The 22,783-nt window shown below is 40.4% G+C and overlaps 1 protein-coding gene across 2 annotated transcripts in view; it reads right to left on the minus strand.

Annotated features, from left to right (window-relative positions):
* Positions 1-3,131: 3,131 nt before the first annotated feature.
* Positions 3,132-22,783, minus strand: part of DGKI (diacylglycerol kinase iota) — a 593,672-nt gene continuing 574,020 nt past the window's right edge. For both annotated transcript variants that reach the window (XM_060196647.1, XM_060196646.1), the window contains exons 31-33: positions 10,427-10,463; positions 6,865-6,964; positions 3,132-4,101 (exon numbers count right to left, since the gene is read on the minus strand). In XM_060196647.1, coding sequence (XP_060052630.1) covers positions 3,985-4,101; positions 6,865-6,964; positions 10,427-10,463 — 254 coding nt within the window. In that variant the 3' untranslated portion in view covers positions 3,132-3,984. The remainder of the gene's footprint in view (positions 4,102-6,864; positions 6,965-10,426; positions 10,464-22,783) is intronic.

Here is a 22,783-nt window from a genome sequence, read left to right on the forward strand (position 1 = left end):
CACCGGTCACACATCTCTACATGGAAACAGAGTTGTTGGAAGCACTAATATGAAGGCAAGGGAAGGCCTGGAGAGATAACATAGTGGTTATGCAAAACAAAAGAAAACAAAAACAAAGACTTTAATGCCTGAGTCACCAAAGGTCCCAGGTTCAACTCCTAACACACAATAGGCAGGATGAGCAGTGCTCTGGTGAAAAGGAAAGAAAGGGAAGGGAAGGGAAGGGGAAGGAGAAGGTGAAGGGGAATGAAGGAAAGGGAGGGGAAAGAAAGAAAGAGAGAGTCAGGTGGTACCACAGCGGGTTAAGGGCAGGTGGTGCAAAGTACAAGGACTGGCATAAGGATCCTGGTTCAACTACCCAACTATAGCAAAGTTGCTTCACAGGCCGTGAAGCAGGTCTACAGGTGTCTGTCTTTCTCTCCCCCTCTTTGTCTTCCCCTCCTCTCTACATTTCTCTCTGTCCTATCCAACAACGATGACATCAAGAACAACAACAATAACTACAAAAATAAAACAACAAGGGCAACAAAAGGAAACAAATAAATATTTTTAAAAAAAGAGAGAGAAAGGAAGAAAACAAAGAAAGAGAGGAAGAAAGAAAAAAGGTAGCAAGGAAGGAAGGAAGGAAGGAAGGAAGGAAGGAAGGAAGGAAGGAAGGAAGGAAGGAAGGAAAAGGTAGGTAGGAAAGACGGAGGGAGGGAGGGAGGGAGAAAAGAAAGGCACTGAGAAGTTGGGCATGTGAAACTTTCCCTCAATTGTTACAAATGTCAAGTCTGTGCCAAAATGTCAAGTCTGTGTAAACGCCAGCTACATTCTGTTTCAAAAACCTTCCTAGTTTCAGGTTATCCCCTTTCTGGAGGTTAAACAGAGCCCTCCAGGCGAAATTCTAGCTGTGGTGTTTATTCCCTGCTTGGCTTCTATTCTTTATCAAGTCCTCAGGTGCGATAAAGCGCAGCTTTAAGGGATTCTACTTCATTAAGTGTGCAATATTGGAACATAAGACTTGAAAATATGAACTACCTTGAAGGTGTTAAATGCTGTCTTTTAATAACTCTCTATTTTTCATTCCTTTACCAGCCTAGTCTAAAAATGGAACCCCAGAGCCTCCACCATCTCAGTAGAAGGTTTTTTTTTTTTTTTTTCTGAGTCAAACACAGAGGGACGTCAGCTAAGTAAGCCAGTCTTTGGAGAAAATGATATTTCTACGAATGTATAATTGTATGTCTCTAAAATTAAAGTTATATGAGTTTTCAGACTAGGGATCAGACCTTGTGGTTTTTACTCTTTCTGGCGTCCATTAACAGAAGACTATCTGCCTAAGCTGGGTTGGAATCTCCTGCTGTATAAGGTCTTAGCTCTTTCTAAAGCTCAGGACTGTCACGTGCAGTGATCAATTTAAATGCTGCTATGGGAGGTGGATTTAATGTTGAAACCATTAAATATGTTACTTTCCTGCTCATTTTTGACTTTTTTTTTTTTACAGCCTAAGTCCTAAGCGCATTTTTTTTTCCAAAGCAATGTATACTTCTTGGTCATAACATTGCTCACCATAAATAATGCAAGATCCTAATGCCTTTTTTTCCCCTTCTACTTTTGGTTTGGAACCATTTCCAAGTGTACCAGGATCCATGAAGTAGTCGGTACCTCATCTATTTTCATACCAGGGATTTACTTGTGACTTCACTTAGAGCTGTTTGAATTGGCCCATAACCACCTCTACCCTAATTTTTCTCTGGGATGCTTTGAAGCATCCCAGAGAAATATGAGATGGTAGTTTGTTGGGGAAAAAGAGTCCTTCATCCCATAAAGGGCAGAAAAGTAAATGACAGAGTGACCAAATGTTTGGCTATGTCTAAGTATTGGAAGGCACCACTCAAAGTCAAATTCCAGTCTGTTTTCAGGATTATATTTCTGTCATCATAACATCTCCTTGACAGTCCCACTCACTGCAAAACTCCCAGCAGAATTCCCTGTGATTAAATTCTCCTGGAGCGTATTTCATTTCAGCTTCTGGAAACAATCTACTACCCTCCCTACTTTCCTTACTGCAAAATCTCAAAGAGAGCTTCATTTCTGGACAGATGTATGGAAATAGATTACTCACAACAAACCCATTCTCCCCCCAGCTGGAAATAATGCCAACAGCTTGATTTTGAAATGACTAAGAAGAGACTTAATCCCTCCCCATCCAGTGAGAGGCCATTCCTTCTTAACATGGTGTATAGTATCTTTCTTTTCAAAATGGCAACATGGGAAGAGAATGGGACTCAGAAAAGCAACATGCCACCACTGGACCTTTACATTAAACATAAAGAAACAATCAGTCATGTTCACATGCAGACACTCTAAGGTAGCACTCTGCTTGTATCTAAGAGCCAAATGGAAGTAGTGGCTCAGAAGACAGCACTGTTAGTCTGAAGCAAAACCCTTCCTCATCAACTGCCCACTTGCATTTTGGGTTCATACTCATGTCAAGCCTATCTCACTGAAAGCTAGATGATGTCCCTATAAGTATCAGTGGTAAGATTGCAAGTTGCAATTTTACTGCCAGACAGATATTTCTAGCTGAGTTCTCACACTGGTTTGCACTAATAAGGGGAACAGAGATAACAATATAGTAAGCCAGTCCACACATGGAAAACAGGGCTAGGAAGCATTATCAGATATGACCTTGGGACCTGCCAAGTAATAGGTGACACATTGAAAGATCCAGGCATCCTGGAAACTGGCAGTGGAATCCATAAAACAAGGCTTTGTCCTTGAGACAAGGTTAACATGGGGTAATGCAAACCAAATGCTCAAAAGGTAAATCTAAATGGGGCCCCTCCTGTACCACTTTTCCCCAAAGCCCCTACTTAATAGCCTCTGTGCTGCATTCCAGTGACTGCTTCTCTTGCTGAAGTGTGTGATTTTTGACGTGTTGCTGCTTCTCCCTTTTCTGTTTTATTTCAAGTTGATTAGCCAGCATTCTATTCTCATTCAAGAGAAAAAAAAAAAAAAACCTTAGAAATAAAGACACATCATGGCATCCCATCCCCTGTGACCACTGTTTTCACACTTTTTTTTTCTTTTCTGCTCTGTGATTTAAACAGCACTTCTGATCCAGTGGTTCTGTTCGCTAGCTATAGGCCTTTGTCTAATCGACTGCTCATCCTGATTGTAGCCAAAGGCAAAGTTGGCTACACGTAGGCAGTACAGAGCTGGGCAGGCAGCTCAAGCTGAACCAATTCTCATGGCTAGGGGCTACAGCTTCCTACCTGGGCTGAGCCCTAGGTGACAACTCTGAGAACCACCTCTAAGCAGACAATGCCCATGCCACCTTACCATACCTTGAGATAGAACACAGAGTTGGCATAATATCCATGTGGTGCTTCCCAGGTCCTACAGAAGGAAGAGGACCAGGGGGGAGGGAGAGACATGCAAAAAAAAAAAAATGTCATTAAGTAGTCATGGTATATTTCATCTCAGAAATGGAAGTGGTTTTACAGTTTTATCTCTGTAGGGTATCCAGAGAGGTTTTAAAAGACCGTTCAGCAGTGTGGTGGTCTTCAAAAAACTGAATGGGAAGAGAACATACCATGTATATTTTTTTAAATGGATGGGTAGTACAGGGATTCAGAAAAATGCAGGGGGGTGGTGGACTGAGGCAGTGCCTTTTACACAAACATCCTTTGAATATTGAAAATAAATTATACAGGTGAACATAGAGGTCCATGCTACTTGCTGAAAGCAAAAGGATCCCATGTTGGCGGGACTCCTAGTCCACAAATCTCCAGGTATCTTGCCTCTTCCTCCATGGGCTATCTTGTTCAGTGGTACATCTCCGTTAGCCCTTGAAAACTAGTTGGTGCGGTCTCAGAGAGATTCTTGCAGGAGAGACGGATGTGCCGGTTCCATCAGCTTCTTCCAGGGGAGCTGCCCGCTCGCCACTGGGAGGGCAGAAGTGATTGGCTTCATTAGATTCTCTTAGCCTGTCCACCAGAGTCAAACAGCAGTTTCCAGGTCCTCGTGGCCAATGATCTTATAGTTTAGGCGACTTTCTAGGTAAGCAGCTAACTCAGGGTCCCCAGCCTGCTGTGCTCTGTCTTGAGGTGTCTTACCCTAAAGGAGACAGGGGAAGAGGAAGACACTTTGGGTAAGATGAAGTAAAATCTGACAATTTTAGACTGCATTCGTTGTTGCAAAAAATACAAATATTTGCAGAAGGTGGAAGGTCTGGCTTTTGTAGTTGCTTCCCTACTGATTTTTCAGTGTTTCCATTTTATAAATAAAAAATTTTTTAAAGAAAAAAATGCAAATCTATGTAAATATTTATTTCTGAGACCCTCATTTATCAGCTCATTATTTTTTTCTTATAAGATCTAGCCCTGGTTCTATGAAGGATACTGTTGTCTACACATGGACACAAACATAACCTGGAATTTATAATAAGTTTGTTATCTGTTTGTTGAAAGGTGGGGCCAATTGTCAGACACTGCAGACTCTGTTGACTTCAATATAACAGTACATTTTGCGATTTACTTCACACTAAGCTAAAATACATAAAGTATATTTGAAAGTGTCTTCTTTGTAAATTTTTTTTGTTTGTAAATACTTGCCAGACTCTAATTTTCTTTTTGTTTTTAATTGCCACTAGGGTTATCACTGGAGATCAGTGCTAGCACTGTAAATAAACTGCTCTTGGTGACCATTTTTTCTCTCTCTTTCTTTTGTTCTCTCTTTCTCTATCTATCTATCTATCTATCTATCTATCTATCTATCTATCTATCTCCTCTCTCTCTCTTTCCTTTCTATTTTATTTGATAGCACACAGATAAATTGAAAGGGAGAAACAGAGAGTGAAAGAGAAAGATAGATACCTGTAGGTCTGTTTCACTACATGTAAAGCTTTCTCCCTGCAGGTGGGGAGTAGGGGCTCAAACCTGAGTCCTTTTGCATGATGACATGTATATTCAGCTGGCTGTGCCACAGCCCAGCTCCTACATTCTAATTTTCTTTATACATGAAAATCCAATTATGGGTGTATATGAAATAAAGTAACTGGAGCTTATTTACACACACACACACACACACACACACACACACACACACACACACACCAGAAAGAGTTCCTATACTCCCCAGTGAGAATCTTCTCATGTTTACTGCTTTAGAGTTTACAAGACACTGTGCACCTATTGTCTGCCATGAGCATCACATCATGCAACTGAGTTGGATATGTTCAAAGGAGATGAACATTGTTGATAGACTAGGCTGTGAGTTAAGGAAAGGGGGTTCTGAGCATACAGCAGTAAAACGGGCACAGTTGAATGTTGGGACCTAAATTCATTTTTCTTTTACCCAAATAGGTAAATAGGAAAGCAGGCATTCAAGTCTAGGATGCTTTCAATTACACTAATCTCTGGGAACTACCAAGCAGAAATGAAGGGGAAGGGTTTAGTATAAAGATTCTAAAAGGCTCCAAAGGCTTCAGTTAAGTTCTCCCTCATTTAGAATGATCTCTTCTCCAAATGTACATTAATTTCTGACTATAAAAGTGATAGATTTTGATTAAAGTAATTTTAGGAAAAAGCATAAAAAAGAAAATTAAAACCATCAATAATTTCCCCTAAAGAAAACCTTCCATAGAGTAGTATTTTGCCTTTTATCATGCTACAGACTATTTTTAAATAAAACATACTTCATATTCTATAATATGTTTATTCACTTAGGAATATGTCAATATTTGCCATTAAACATTCTACATGGTCATTTTAATGACCATATAATCTCTTGTAGTCTACTATAATGTTGTTGTATACACACATACTTCAAATGAGCCAAACTATAGGAGTTAAAAAAAAAAAGACAGGGTTTCCATTTGTTTGGATGTTTAGAGATATTACTTAAAATTCCTTAAGGGGTTAGATGGTGGCATACCCAGTAAAATACACACTTTACCACTTGTGAGGACCTGTGCTCATGCCCCATTCTCTACCTGCAAAAGAGAATCTCCCTAAAGGGTGGAACAGTGTAGCAGATCTCTCTCTCTCTCTCTCTCTCTCTCTCTCTCTCTCTCTCCCCTCTCTCTCTCTCTATATATATATATGAAAAAATGAAATTCCATTGGGCAACTGACATGTCTAAGGTTACAGAATTCCACACTGGTTTAAATTTCTACATATATTGATGAGAGTAGTTCCCATCATTCTGGGGTTAACATTTAGGGTATATATATATATATATATATATATATATATATATATATATATATATATATGTGTGTGTGTGTGTGTGTGTGTGTATGTGTGTGTGTGTCTGTGTGTGTGTGTGTGTGTGTGTGTGTGAAGTAAAATGGAAAGAAAACTTTAAAAAATATAGCTGACCAAAATATACTAGATTTAAGGTTTGCAACCATTTCAAAGCTATCATCATCCTGGAAGCAAGTTGGCGATGACTTTGACATCTATATATGGTTCACAAACATCATATCAGCTATTCCAGAGGGACTTTTTTTTTTTTTTTTTTTTGGTAACCAGCTCAACGTCATCTGAATAGGACCCTGACCCCTGGCTTTCAGTATTTTAAACTTCACTTTCCTCACAACTTGGATTGGCGTTCTGCAGGGTCCAGCCTTGAAGTCCCAAGGCCAGTGTGAGGAGAGGATTCTAAAGTCCCATAGGCAAGCACACACCCTCCCTTTGTACTTAGACACTGAAAATGTAGTTCCTTAAATGAAGCACTTTATTTTTTCCTCCTTTTTTCCAGAGCCCCAGGCACTTCCATGAGCACAGAAAGGATGCCTTTACTCTGGGCACAGGGGAAGGCAGAGGGGCTGGTGACCCCTCTGAGTACAGGGATGCTTGCGCTTGCTGCTCCAGTTACCTTGGAGTCCGTCTTTCTCAGAGATGCTCCTGCATCCACCAGAAGCTGGCACACTGCCCGGTTCCGCTGGCAGGCAGCTTTGTGCAGTGCAGTCTCACCCCTAAATCAAAGATGAAAAGGGAAACCACCCATCAGCTGCGGGGAGGAATGAGGGGGCAGGGGCATGGGTGGAGGGGTCAGAGATGGTGGTGCAGGGAAGCACTTACTCCTGATACTGAAGCTAAGTGCTTCTTTTCCCTAACTGCCTGCAGCTGAGGTTGTAACCTTAAAATGGGGGGGGGGGGGGAGAGAAGTGAGAAAGGAGAGTCTAAAAATGCCTTGAGGGGACCAGGAGGGAGCTCATTGTAGGAACCACACACTGTACTGAGGGGGAAGCCTGGGTTCAAGTCCCAGCATCACATGGGAGCACCATGCACAGTAAAGAGGAGAAATAATTCTTGGATGATGGAGCAGTGCTTTGGTGTCTCTCCTTTACCCTCTTATCCTTCCTCCTCCTTCCCCCTCCTTCTCTTCCTCCTCTTCTCCCTCTCCCTCCCCCCTCCTCCTCCTTCTTTCTCTCTCTCTCTCTCTCTCTCTCTCTCTCAATATCTCTCTCTCTCTCTAAATTGCCACCAGGTTATTGCTGGGGCTCAGTGAATCCAGGGCTCCTGATGGCCATTTTCTTCTAATCATCCCTCCTCTTCCTCCTCCTCCTCTTCCTCCTCCTCCTTCTTCTTCTCCTCCTTCTTCACTTCTTCCTACTTTATTTTTATTTGACAGGACAGAGAAATTGAAAGTGAAGGAGAGATAAAGCAGGAGAGAGAAAAACAGACACCTGGAGAACTGCTTAACCTTTCATGAAGCATCTTCCCTGCAGGTGAGGAGTGGGAGCTCAAACCTGTATTCTTGAAAATGGTGATATATGCACTTAAATGAGTGCACCACTGCCCCTCTTCTCTGTCTCAAAGAAAAAGTAAAGAAAGAAAGAAATAAAAAGGAAAAGAAAGAGGAGGCGGAGGAGGAGGGGGGGGAGAAGAAGGAGAAGAAGAAGAAAGAAAGGAAGAAAGAAAGGATACCCCCCAAAAGTTACTAGGGAACTATCTCAGCCAGTAGAGCTCAGGCAGTAACAAGCAGTTTGCAAAAGCAGATATTCCTGTTCTGGGTCCACAACTGAAAGAAACTGAGACCACAGTTCTATTATTGCATTGCATGTACTGGTGTGGTGTTCCAGTTGCTCTTTATCTCACATGTAGCACTCTCTATATCTCATATGAAGTAAAAGAAATCTTTGAAAAACAATAAAGCAGACATGAGAGTTCAGTCTATTAAAGCACAGAACTTGCTTGAGACTCCAGCAGCCATAAATTCAATCCCTGACATCACCTAACGCTGGAGCTCAGCATGCTCTGGTCTTCAATCTGTCTCTCCCACCCCCCCATCCTTTATCAGAATATATCCATTTTTTTCATTACTTGAGTTTTACCCAAGTAAAGTCCAGAAAGACTTTTTCATGTAGGAAGAGAGAGAGAGACAGAGAGAGAGAGAGACCACAGAAACAGAGAGTAGAGAAGATACCACAGCACTGAAGCTTCCTCCAGTTTGTTGAGGGCCATACAGGAACCTGGGTGTATACATGACAAAGTAGGTGAACCATCATACAGGCCCTACATAAATCTTTAACATGAAAAACATACTTAACAAAAAAGAAAAAGAAAGAAAAAGGAAGGAAGGAAGGAAGGAAGGAAAGAAGAAAGAGTGAAAGAAGGAGACTGGGGATAGATAGAATAATGGTTACACAAAGAGGCTCTCATGCCTGAGGCTCCAACGTCCCAGGTTCAATCCCTTGTACTACCATAAGCCAGAGCTGAGCAGTACTCTGGTAAAAAAAAAAAAAAGGAAGGAAAGAAAGGCTATGGTAAGGTAGCTCAGTGATATTGTGCATATATAAAATCCTGGGTTCATTTCCCAGGTTGCATTAAAAAAATACCTTGAGTTTTTAGTTACCCATGGAACATAATTTATTTTTAATGATTTATTATCATTGCTTAAATCATGAGAGAGAGAGAGAGAGAGAGAAGCCAGAGCACCATTCTGATACATGTAACACTGGGGATCAAATTAGGAATTTCAGACATGAAAGTTCTGTGCTCTACCAAAAAGCAATTCCCCTACATACACCCCAACCACTATCATTTCTGACTCCAGAGTCTTTTCTGAAGTGTTCTTGATTGGGTTGAGTGACCTTGCTTTGAAACAGTGATATCTGACACAATACTCAGTGGCACTATTCCAAAGACCGGTGTGTGTGTGACTGGACCTGAACACGGAAGTATTTCCTTTTGAGTCACAATTGGGCAGAGCAAGAGAAACTGCAGTGGAAACTACTTGTCCTTCAGGCACTTGTGTTTACACAGTACTGGGGAGACCAAGCCCTGGGTCTTAGTGAATAGTTCCTGGGAGCTCATAGGAATCCCATTAATACCCACTCTGAACTTCCTCTTTGAGTCTACGCTAGTTGCAAGTAGAAAGCTAATGACAGATGTGGAGGAGGAGGGATGAAGGAAGAGAGAGAGTCACAGTGAGACTCTGGGGGAGTTCAAGAGCTCATGCTCCCCACAGCCACAGCAGACCTGAGATCAGCCACTTGGTGTGAGAGGTGCCAGAAAAACAGAGAGGAACTGGACAAAGAGGAAATACCTCCCTATATCCCGATAACAAGCAGTGAAATTAAGCTGGGGAGATGATGACAACAATATGTGTGGTAGGTGCACAAGCTCTGTGCAGTCATGGGCACTTCCAATATTTCAGAGCAAGACCCCTTTCTTCAGATAACTACTTCTTTCTACCTTCTCCACCAATCCCTACTCCATTCCTTTCCACCCATCATCACCCCTTTTTGAATTTCTTTGAACTTCTCTAGTGGTTCAAATGGTTTTGAGAGACTAGACATCTAAGGCTTTCTTCATTCTGTTTTGGAGGAAATTTAGTTATTTTTTCTGCCGTAGAAACTAAAAAATGGGAAAGTAAATCATAAGTTTGAAGGTCTCTCTAGAATGGTTGAATTTCTCATCTCAAGAAGGATGCCTCTGCTGAACCAGAGACCATGAGAATACCTGGAGTGACTATGATTCAGCTTTCCAGTGGGTGTATGCTATACACAATTCTATCACCCTAGATTTAGCAGAGAATCTTCTTCTCTACATGCAAAAGATGCCCAAGAGCACCAGGGCTCAGTTTTCTCAGAAGCCTTGGTTAAGAGTCACTGTGATGATTTAACAGAAAAGTAAGTATACTTATTGGGAGATCAAAGAATCTGGGAAACTCTAGATAATGCCTAACAATAAGCATGCCTATCAATACTCTAGAACTTTTGTTATTAGTTATATGATATGTAACATCATGTGTTACCATGCCTTTTTTTTATTTAGGTGATTTTTCCCTGCACAGTTATAAATGCAATTAAAATTGGAATTTTTATCACTGACATTTAGATAATGTAGCATACGCCCTAAGGAATATATTCTTCTTCGACGTCTGTTTTGAAGAAAATAATCTAGACTATGGAGAAAAAGATAAAACTCACGTTTCGCTGTCCGTCATATCCAGTAACTCAGAAGGTCCTGAGTGAGAGAGACAAAAGAAAGATACCCATTAAAGACAAGTTGAAAAAACAACCATTAGCAACAAGAGTAACAAATGGATAGTCATAGAATTGTAGTGCCTTGGAAAATGAGGAAGAAAAAATCATTTTGTGATAGAGATAATAAAACCAACCCTCCTGCCCCACCCCTCAAAAAATTTCCCTATTTTCTGCTCATCAATCAATTTCCCAGTCATCAATATCTACAGAATGGAAGATACAGAAGAATAATGGCACTTCAAGAAGCATGGTGAATCAAGTAAAAGAAATAAAGTCAGTATAGAGTGAGAAGTAAGAAGTGGCTACATAGGAAGAAAGAGGATTTAGAGGAAGAGTAAAGGAGGAGTGAGGTGTTGTTGTTGTTGTCATTACTGGATCACTCAGGGCTGATTTTTTTTCAGACAGAGAAGTGAGATAGAGATAGGGTGAAGGAGCAAGATAACACAGCACAGAAGCTTCCTTCAATGCAATGTGGACCAGGCTCAATCCTGGCTTGCAAGCATGACGAAGCAATACACTATCCAAGTGATCTATTTTGTCAGCTCGGAGTGGGGGATCATTAACGACTGTCTCTCCAAGATTGTTTGGGGTGGGCTTTTGTGCAGTATCATGTTAAAACCATAGAATGGTTGGGATACGGTACATCTGGTAAAGTGCACACGTTACCATACACAGTAATTCAGATTCAAGTCCTAGTTTCTACCTGCAGGGGGGAAGCTTCACAAGTGGTGAAGCAGTGTTTCAAGAGTCTCTCATTCTCTCTCCCTATCTCCTGGTCCCTTCTCAATGTCTCTCTGTTATGTCAACTAAAAGAAAAAGAGAAAAAATAGCCTCTGGAAGCAGTGGGTTCTTTGGGCAGGCACAGAGCCCCAGAGATAATCCTGGTGAGAAGGAAAGGGTAGGAAAGGGGAGGGGAAGAGAGGGGAGGAAAGGGGAGAGGAGAGGAGAGTATAGAAAGGAAAGGAAGGGAAGGGAAAGAAAGGGAGAAGGGGGAGGGGAAGAGAGGGAAGGGGAAGGAGGGGAAGGGGAGGGAAGAGAAGGGAAAGGAAGATGATAGACATCATATAGTCCAATCTCTATATTTTAGAAATGAGTAAAATTCTTTATTTCATGTAATTTCCCAGGAAATTATACCAGCAAGACACATTATGTACAAACATCAAATGTTTATAGATAATTCAGTAGAAAATGAAGTGTTTTGTGAGTTTGTGACTTCCCCATGTTTTGCTTTTTAATTAATCCATCTAGTCAATCTGTAAGCGCTGCTTGAAATGTCCTCCTTCCGCCACTTCTCTTCAGTCATCCCCATCCTTCCTTACTCTGTTAGCCTGCATCAGCTGGACACATTTCCTCCATGGAGTCCTTGATCTCACTTCTTTCTTTTTAATATTTATTTATTCCCTTTTGTTGCTCTTGTTGTTTTATTGCTGTAGTTATTATTGTTATTGATGTTGTTGTTGTATAGGACAGAGAGAAATGGAGAGAGGAGGGGAAGACAGAGAGGGGGAGAGAAAGATAGACACCTGTAGACCTGCTTCACCACTAGTGAAGCAACTCCCCTGCAGGTGGGGAGCCGGGGGCTTGAACTGGGATCCTTACACTGGTCCTCGCATTTTGTGCCACCTGTTCTTAGCTTGCTGTCTACCACCAAACTCCCAAGCATCTCACTTCTAATGTTGCATTAAATGTCCTGCTTGTGTAGTCTTTCATTTTGTACATGAACCCTATAATTGGGTGGACCATAGAATTGATTACCCAAGTTGAGACTGTTCCAAACAGGTGAGGATGTAGGCTTCACCTCAGGGGTCATAATACCTCCTTAAACCAGATTAAAGTCACCTGCTGCTTTATTGCTCTACAGACTAGATTCTGCTCAACAAGAAGTTGTGGCTTAAGCCTTGTCCACTGTGTTCTTCTGTCTGGTTGCATCACAGGGGAGAGAGAAGAGACCAGGAACTTGTGGCAGAGTGGGAACGCAAATCTTTATTCACTCAGAAGCCCCAGAATTGGGTGTGAGAACAGCAGTTTAGGCCATGTGGAGCTAGCAAAATGGCTGCCTCCCACTATGCTCACCAGCCCTTCTCCAGGTCAGGTGTCGGAAGTGAAAAAGAGCAAAGAGAATGAAAGCTTGAACAGGAGAGGCTTTTATGGGAGAATTCCATAAGTGGCAAATTGTGACAGGATTGGCTAGGAAAGGGGGTGGTTAGAGGCAAAAGGTATGCTGGGAAGGTGGAAGTGTCCTTAGCAACTGTTGCAATGGTTTTAACTGAATTAGCAATACCCTGAGGGGATAACGTGGTGGTGGGGATCTTTCAGGCAAAACAATTATTATATAAGCAGAGCAGAGGGGCTGGCTTTAAGGCCCAACATTCTTCTGTGATGTCTGTGGTAGTAACTTGGTGCCAAACAGATGCTTAATTGTTTGGTAGGATTAATGAAGTTTATGTGCTTAGACTTCACAGAATGCATGAATTATTTGCTCTCTATATTGGTGGATAGTATTGTTTGTTGAACATACATTTATGCAATTCCTTATTGTAATCAGAAATCATTAGACTTAATAATCATAGAAATCAGTGGCAAGATGATTGAGATGCAACAGCAGCGGGTCCTGACAGTGGGGTACCTGGTTGACAGTACTTATTACAGAGTGAGAGGACCCAGGTTCAAGCCCCCACTTACAGAAGGAAGCTTCACAAGTGGTGAAACAATCTCTCTTTCTGTCTGCCCGTCCCCCTACCCCTTGCCTCCGAGGTTATTGCTGGGGCTCCATGCCAGCACTATGAATCCAGTGCTCTTGGTGGCTACTTTTCCCATTCAATGGGTAGGGCAGAGAGAAATCAGAGGGGAGGGGAAGATAGGAAGAGAGAAAGATAGACACCTACAGACCTACAGGTGAGGAGCAGGGGTAGGATCTTTGCAATTCCTACTATGTGCACTTAATCAAGTGCACTGCCGCCTGGTCCCCTGAGGCCTCTCTTTCTCACTCCCTTTGTATATCATCTCTTTCAATTTTTCTCTGTCCTATTAAAAAATAAATTAAAATTTTAAATATGTATCTTAAATACAGCAAGCTTGGAACACTAATTTTAGTCTCAATAATATGGATAAAGACAGAAAATGTAAAATGAATACATGTAATATCATATATATATATATATAAATATATATATATATATGTTATAATTGCCACTATGCCATAGTCTCTCTAAAGGAAAACCACCACATTGTCAGCATTGAACTTGTGATTTATCCTCAAATTAAAAAAGAAGTCTTGACTAACTGTCTCTCCCAAGGTTTTGTAAAGAGTCCACACTCCTTAAAAGGAGCTCTGCTGGGGGGCAGGGTTGGGAAGCAGTGCACTGGATTGATCGCACATGGTACAAAGTGCATGGACTCACACAAGGATCCCAGTTCCAGACCTGCAGGGGGGTCGCTTCACAAGCGGTGAAGCAAGTCTGCATTGTCTGTCTTTCCTTTTCCCTCTCTGTCTTCCCTTTCTCTCTTGATTTCTCTCTGTCCTATCCAACAACAACTGCAGCAGCAACAACATAAAAGAAAGATGTCCACCAGGAGCAGTGGATTCATAGTGCAGGCAATGAGACGCAGGGATAACCTTGGAGGCAAAAAAAAAAAAGTAAAAGTAAAAAAAGAAGGGAAGAAAGAAAGAAAGAAAAAGAAATGCCCTGTTACACTACTGGTGGGAATGCAAACTGGTGCAGCCCAACTGTATGGAGAATCCTAAAACAAATAAAAGAGGAAATATGTTATGATCTGGTAATACCACTCCTAGATATATATTCAAAAGGGCATGAAATCACCAGCTTGAAAGATCATGTGCACTCCTGTGTTCACAGCTGCTTATTCACAATAGCCAAAGAGTAGAAGTAGCCTAAATGTGCACCCACAGATGACTGGCTAAAGAAGCAATGGGATATATTTTCAATGGACTACTACTCTGCCATTTATAAAGAGTATATTTGGTACAAAACAGATGAAACTGGATATGATTGTGCTTAGTGAAGTAAGGAGGTAAATGACAACTGTACATGGTCTCACTCGTATTTAGAATGTAGAGAATTAACCACAAATACAAATATAGACTATTGAAACTTTCACTTAGACTAAACATGGTCAAACTGCAAATTATCGGTGACTTTGTGAGAACTACAGTGGTCACTGGGGAGAGGGAAATACAGAACTTTGATGGTGGGTGTGGTGAGGGACTACCCCCCAGTAGTTTAAGATCTATATATCTATTTCTACTTCTGCTTCTACTTCTACTTCTACTTCTACTTCTACTTCTACTTCTACTTCTACTTCTACTTCTACTTCTACTTCTACTTCTACTTCTATTTCTATTTCTATATATATGCAGGGTGGTAGCGCAGTGGGTTAAGCACATGTGGTGCAAAGTACAAGGACCGACCAGCACAAGGATACCAATTGAAGCCCCCTGCTCCCCACCTGCAGGGGGATAGCTTCACTGGTGGTGAAGCTGGGCTGCAGGTGTCTATCTTTTTCTCCCCCTCTGTGTCTTCCCCTCCTCTCTCAGTTTCTTTCTGTCATGTCCAACAACAACAATAGCAATAACAAAATAATAACAAAAATGATAACAATAAACAACAAGGGCAACAAAAAGGGAAAATATAGCCTCCAGGAGCAGTGGATTTGTAGTGCAGGCACCAAGCCCCATCAATAACCTTGGAGGAAATATATGTGTGTGTGTGTGTGTGTGTGTGTGTGTGTTTTATTTTAATGAGAAAGATAGATAGATAAATGGATAGAGAGAGAGGGGGGGGGGGCCCAGAGCACTGCTCAGCTCTGTTTATGGTGGTGTGTTGAACCTGGGATTTTGGAGCCTCAGGTATGAAAGTCTTTTTCCTTAAGCATTATACTATCTCCCCACCACCCCTTACCCCAGTTATATTTCAGTCTTGTAAACTACTATTAAATAGTATACCAGACATGCAAAAACTAAAGCACTGTGCCATTACGAGACCTGCCTTGCAAGAGTTACTGAAAAATGCCACAGAGACAGAAACAAGGACCATTGAACTCAACAAAGTGAGAAACAAGGACCACTTCATTTCACTAGATGACACAAAGTACAACATACTCAGACACAAGCCAGAGAAAAATGTGACAACTTTAAACCATGAAAGGGAAGGAAGAAATGGACAGAGGATGTTCAATCAAAGAATGGTAGGACAAACAGTTTTTAAAAGGGTTTTTTAGATAAATTAATATAGACCATGCTTTTATATAAATTATTTATATGGCTGGGGAGATAATATAATGGTTATGCAAAATGACTTTAGTACCTAAGACTCTGATGTCACAGGTTCAGTCCCCAATACCACTATTAGCTTGACCTGAGCAGTGCTCTGGTAAAATAAAAAAATAAAATTAAATTAAAATAAAAGCCTGGACTGGGAGGTGGCACAGTGATAAAACTTTGGACTCTCAAATAAAGACAACAATGAGGTACCACCTCACTCCTGTGAGAATGTCATATATAAGAAAAAGTAGCAACAAATGCTAGAGAGGTTGTGGGGACAAAGGAACTCTCCTATACTGCTGGTGGGAAGGAAAATTGGTCCAATATCTGTGGAGAGCAGTCTGGAGAACTCTCAGAAGGCTAGAAATACATCTACCCAATTACCCTGCAATTCCTCTCCTGGGGATATATCCTAACAAACCCAACACACCCACCCAAAAAGATTTGCTATATCCATAGCAGCACAATTTGTAATAGCCAAAACCTGGAAGCAACCCAGGTGTTCAACAACAGATGAGTGGTTGAGCAAGTTGTGGTCTATACACACAATGGAATACTACTCATATTAAAAATGGTGACTTTATCGTTTTCAGCCCAACTTGGATGGAGTCAGGTGGGGGTAGAGGAGGCAGCAAAACATGCCATGTTGTCTGAGATGAGAAAGTGAACAGGGTGGTAAGGGGTCAGTTTTCCAAAAAGCATGTATACTGTCCAGAGCTCATTCTACAGTTCTTACTGAAGCAACTTCAGCAACAAGATTGGGAGTTGTTGACTGAATAAAAGCTATATATTCAGTGCGGTTCTACCCTGAAATCAGAGAAACAAAAGACTAGATTATATCATTTGGGACAAAATGGAAGTGAAGGTGGTTATGCTTAGGGGAAAAAGTAAAGGGGTGAAGGACCTTGGTTTGATTCCCTGGTCCCCACCTGCCCCCACCTGCAAGGAGAAAGCTTCATGAGTGGTGAAGTAGTGCTGCAGGTGTGTCTCTCTTTCTCTCTAACTCCTCTTTCCCTCTTGATTTCTGACTGTCTCTATTCAATAAATAAGTAAATAAATATTGATAATTAAAAAATAAAAGTTAAGTTAAGTGCACGTGGTACAAAGTGCAAGGACCAGAATAAGGATCCCAGTTCAAGCCCCTGGCTCCCCACCTGCAGGGGAGTCGCTTGCTTCACAGGTGTCGAAGCAGGTCTGTAGGTGTCTATCTTTCTCTCCCCCTCTCTGTCTTCCCCTCCTCTCTCCATTTCTCTCTGTCCTACCCAACAATGATATCAGTAACAACAACAATAAAACAACAAGGGCAACGAAAGGGAATAAATAAATAAAATAATAATAATAGTAATAATAAAAGTTAAAAAAAGTAACCAAAGTATCTCAGACCCTATGGTTATCAAGGGGTGAGGGTACAGGACAGGGCATTGTGGGGAGGTTCTGTGACTTACACACACTAGAAGTGTAAAATCATACCCCTGAAATCTTAAGGTTTTATAAATGCTAAATGGCTACCACTGATAATAATAAAAAGATTGTACTTCTATCGTGAAGGATGTGCTTTTAGTAGGGGTCACACTTCCTTTAATTAGTTTCCCACACACTGAGGCATCCAAATCCCCTTTGAGAGCCCTCCCACCTCCCATGGCCTTTCTCTCCCCCAGACCTCATTTCCCATTGGTCTCCCTGACACTACCAGCAGACCATTCCAAATCCCACCCCATGCCCCAAGACAAAAGCCACACAGATGTGGGGAGAGCCGGCACTGGGAATGCTCTGGGCACCATCATCCTGTCCCAGCGGGATGGTGGTCATTTATCTCCTGGGATCTGAGGAGAAGGGGAGGAACGAGGTGATAAAAAAAAAAAGTATGAAGACAGAAAAAAAGGGGGGGGGGACAAAATAAGCCATTGAAATCAAAAATGAAATGCAAGAGAGTGAGATTTCTATCAGGAAACGCTGCAGGGAGTGAGGGGTGAGAGCTGGGTGGATAAAAACAAAAGAGGGAAATGTGTGCAGGGTGGTAAGACTGAAACAACACAAAAGTGTCTTGGAAGGGGGAAAGAGGGAGGAGGGAGAGAGTTGAAAATATAGTTGAAAGGAGTTGAAAAGCAGAACCCCTGGGGGAGCTCAGCTGGGACCCCTGGGTATCCACCAGGCTCCACCCTGTTCCAAAAGAATTGTTGCCTCCTTCCTCTCCTCTTTCTTTTCAACCCTCCAAATGCTCAAACCCCAGTTGCTCATAAAGAAAAGCAGCATGTCGTACTTTTGAGAGAAGCCCAAAAGAAGACACAGGATGAAAACAATCTCAAACACAATCTCAGGACATCTCACACAAATCAGGGCCCCCAGATAGCCTGGCTAGCCTGTTTTCTTAGAGATCCCTTTAGGAGTGAAATACATTGCTGATCATCTTTATGTTTGGAAGAATAATCTCTCATGATTTCTGTGCCAGGGTGTCCTTTTGAATGAGAAAAGGGTGAAGTAGAGGGAATAGGGGTTCAGATTTATAAGGATATATAAGAAACCACCAGCAAAATCAGCCAGGCACCTAGATTTTTCAGAAGCTTTGTAGTTACAGGCATCTCTATAGTCAAGTTGGTCAGGTCTTTGAAAATCTTTTAGGGCTCATGGCATAAAAAGACTTGAACTAAATTTTAAAGGTAAATAAATAAAAACAAAACAGTTCAAGACGTTTGCAGTACTCGAAACTGGGAAAGTATCAATCTTTGAGACACTGGAACACTGTCATTCATAAATGCATTAATTTATTTAGGCTGTTTTGCTGACTTGTGTATTGTATTATTCTCCTTTATTTTTATTAAGAAACACAGTCCAACATCACTAAGAATCAACATACTACAGTCACTTCACCACTGAAAGTCCAGTTCTATGCTTCAACAGACATGTGTTGCTTTTGTCTCAATTTACCCATTCATTTACTTTCCATTTATATGAATTAGAAATGTCAGAACTACATACTACATCCACCATATCTCAGGCTTACTGAGACCTTTCTGTCAGACCAGGCAATTTTTTTTGGATCATCTTCACAATTAAGTTGGGAGAGACTATTCTCTTCAAAGGAGATTATATTAAGATGATTATTGGAAGAATATGGGATGATCTCACTCATAGAAGTTGAAAAATAAGAACAAAAGGGAAAACACAAAGCAGAACTTGAACTGGAGTTGGTGTGTTGCACCAATGTAAAAGACTCTGGGGTGGTGCGGGGGAGGGTTCAGATCCTGGAACATGATGGCAGAGGACCTAGTGGGGGTTAAATTGTTATTTGGAAAACTGAGAAGTGTTACACATGTACAAACCACTGCATTTTACTGTTGACTGTAAACCATTAATCCCCCAATAAAAATGTAAAAAGATGATTACATTAAAGCAGTGTGTTATTGAAACAAATGTAGACAAACAAATAAGTGAAAGGATATTATGATCTCAGAATTTTTTAATTTTTAAAAATATATTCAGAACTAGGGTATATGCATCAAAAAGTTTGAGACATTCAATCTATTTTTTCCCCTTTCATATTGATTAAGTAGTGATTTATAAGAATATAAGTTAGTAAGAGTGTATATTAAGGTAGAAGGTAGATAGCATAATGGTTATACAAACAGACTCTCATGCCTGAGGCTCCAAAGTTCCAGGTTCAACCCCCCACACCACCATAAGCTGGAGCTGAACAGTGCTCTGGTTAAAAAAAAAGAGTGTATATTAGCACCATTCCCACCACCAAAGTTCTGTGGCCCTACCACCACTGACCCCCTTATAGTGAAGCTGGAAATCTATCTTCATTCTCCAACCATAGTTTTTCTTTTCTTTTTTCGCTTTAGAGCAATATTCTAAACTCAGTCAAATTATACTTTGTATATATAAAATTGTATGTATACAGACTTTTAATCTATGACTAGAGAACCAGCAGCCTATTCTGAAAAGAACTGAATAGTTAGATGCAAAAGAATGAGAGTCTCTTCAACAAATAATGTTGGAAAAACCGGGTTGAGAAACACAGAATAATGAAACTGAACCACTTTATCTCACCACACACAAAAAGTAAACTCCAAATGGATCAAGGGCTTGGATGTTAGACCAGAAACTATCAAATATTTAAAGAAAAATATTTCTCAACTTGGTTTTATAGCATTTTCAATGATGTAAGTCCAATTGCAAGGAAGATAAAAAACAAAAATAAATCAGTGGGGTGTTGGATGGTGGCACATCTGGCTGAGCACACATTCTACAATGCTCAAGGCCCCAGCTTCAAGCCTGTAATACCCACCTGCAGGGTTAAGTTTTTACAAGTGGTGAGGCAGTATTGCAGGTGTTTCTGTCTCCCTCTCTATCATCCATTTCCCTCTCCATTTCTGGCTGTCTACCCAATAAATAAATAGTGATAACTAAAATAAATAAATAAATAAATAAATAAATAAATAAATAAATAAGAAAAGTAAACCAATGGGATGACAACAAATCGAATGGTTTCTACACAACAAAAGAAATTACCACCCAAACAAAGAGACTCCTTACAGAACAGGAGAAGGAAGATCTTTACATACCATAAACCAGAAAGAGAAGGGTGAATTTGGGATGATCTCACTCATGGACAGAAGTTGAGAAATGAAAAACAGAAAGTGTATACACATAATAGAACTTGGACTGGGTTTGGTGTATTGCATCAAAGTAAAGGAGCCAGGGAGTGGGTGGGTGAGTGGGTGGAGGGAAAGGTAGACGGCTTTTAGGGACTGGTGTATGTTATTGGTGGAGGACATAGGATGGGAGTGACAGTGTTTTGTTGATAAATTTTATACGTGTACCAACAACTGTATTTACTGCAAACCATTAATCCCCCCAATAATAATACATAAAAAAGAATGTTGTGATGGAGATGGGTGTGGCTCACCTGGGTGAGCTCACATGTTACAGCATGCAAGGACCTGGGTTCATGCCTCTGGTTCCCACCTGCAGCAAGAAAGCTTCACAAACAATGGTGCTGTGTTTCAGGTGTCATTCTTTCTCTCTCTCCCTCTCTATTTCCTTCTTCCTTCTTGATTTCTCTGTCTTTATTCAGTAATAAAAAATAATAAATAAAAATAAAATTGGGGCATATATACACAACAGAATACTACTCAACTATTAAAATGATTAAGCCATTTTCTTCACCTCATCTTGGATGGAACTTGAAGGAATCATGTTAAGTGAGATAAGACCCAGAAAGGGAAAGATGAATATGGGAGGATCTCACTCACGGGCAGAACAAAAAGGAGAAACACAAAGTAAAGCTTGCGTTGGTTAGGTGTCTTGCACCAAAGCAAAGGACTCTGGGGTAAGAGGAGCAAACTTTCAAGTCTTGGTACATGATGATAAAAAAAATAAATAAATAAAGAGTAAGACCTAAGTTGAGGGTGAGAGTGTTTTTCAGACACCAATCATGTTGAGAAGGGAACTTGTATGTACCAACGTGGCAACAATTGTACTGCAAACCATTAATTTCCAAATATAAATAAAAAAGAAAAAAACAAAGACAAATGTTTTAAAAAGCCTCAAAAAAAAAAATAGATAGGAAAAAAGAATAAAACTGGATCACTATCTCACATCATGCCCCAAAGTTAACTCAAAATGAACAGAAAACATGAAAATATAAAATACAATACCCCTCCTACCCTATGGTTTTGTTAATTAATCCTTTCTTAAATAAAAAGAAAAAAAAAAGAAAAAAAAAAAGAAAATATAAAATACATGGAAGACAAAAAACAGGCAAGCCATTGCATGATATTGGCTTCAGAGATGTATTTGGAGACTCAGCAGTAAAGATGTGAATGCATAGATGAGCCCATGAGATGATATCATACTGAAAAGCTCTACAGCAAAGGGAATTTATGTCATCAAAACAAAAAAAGGCATTCTACAGAATAGGGAGAAATATTCACACAACATGCATACTAATGTCCAAAATATACAGAGAATTCACAGAATTCAACAAAGAAATAAATAACCCCATAGGAAAAAAAAGAAAGGAGCAGGACAGAAAACTCACCTAAGAAGACAAAGAGATGGCTACAAGGGACACGTTCATCACTTATTGTCAGGGAAACACAAATCAAGACAAGACTGAGATACAATGTCACAACTTTGATAATGGTCTACATTAAATGGGAGACCAGAAACAACAGACACTTGAGAGGATACAGAGAAAAGCCACCTCTACACACTGCTGATGGGAATATAAACTCATCCAGCATCTATGGAAAACAGTATAGATTTGCCATAGAGTCCAATAGTTCCTATATTAGGTGTCTATTCAAAGAAAATGTGTGTGCGTGTGTGCACGCGCGGCACACACACACATGCACCAAAAAAAAAAAAAAAGAAAAGAAAAGAAAGAAAGAAAGAAAAAACAAACACCAACACTAATCTACACGCTTTACCATGTGTGAGTCCCAGGGTCAATTACGAGCACCATGGACAGCGCCAAGGGAACTTTCAGTGTTTCTCCATCTTTTTTTCCCCTTGCTCTCAATAGTTAAGAATAACAGTTAATATCCTTTTCTCTCTGAATTACTGACTTGCAACACTTGGCTCCAGTCTTTCACTCTAAATTTATGTTTATCCTTGTTTGGCATGTGAGTTCTTTGTAGACAAAGAATTGATGGATCTCATTTCTTTATTCATTCAATCACTCTGTGTCTTTTGATTGATGCATGTAGGCGATTGGTATTTAGGGTGATTATTAATATAAGTGTCAATTCATTAATAAAGAAAAAACATGAAAAATATATAAAATAAATATTGCACGGGGGGATGATTCAGTGGTATTGTACATATATGAAGTTCTGTTATTCACCCCTTCATATGATATTAAAAAATAGCAAGTGATAGATACACAGATAAATAAAATTAGTTTCAATAGATTTTTCCCTGTTATTCTTAGAAAATCTTTAAACATGGGAAGCTGAAAAGAATAGACATAATCTGGCATTCATCACATGGTGCTAAAGTACTCTTAGAAGGAG

The sequence above is a fragment of the Erinaceus europaeus genome, chromosome 8 (assembly GCF_950295315.1).
Source record: "Erinaceus europaeus chromosome 8, mEriEur2.1, whole genome shotgun sequence".
NCBI lineage: Eukaryota > Metazoa > Chordata > Mammalia > Eulipotyphla > Erinaceidae > Erinaceus > Erinaceus europaeus.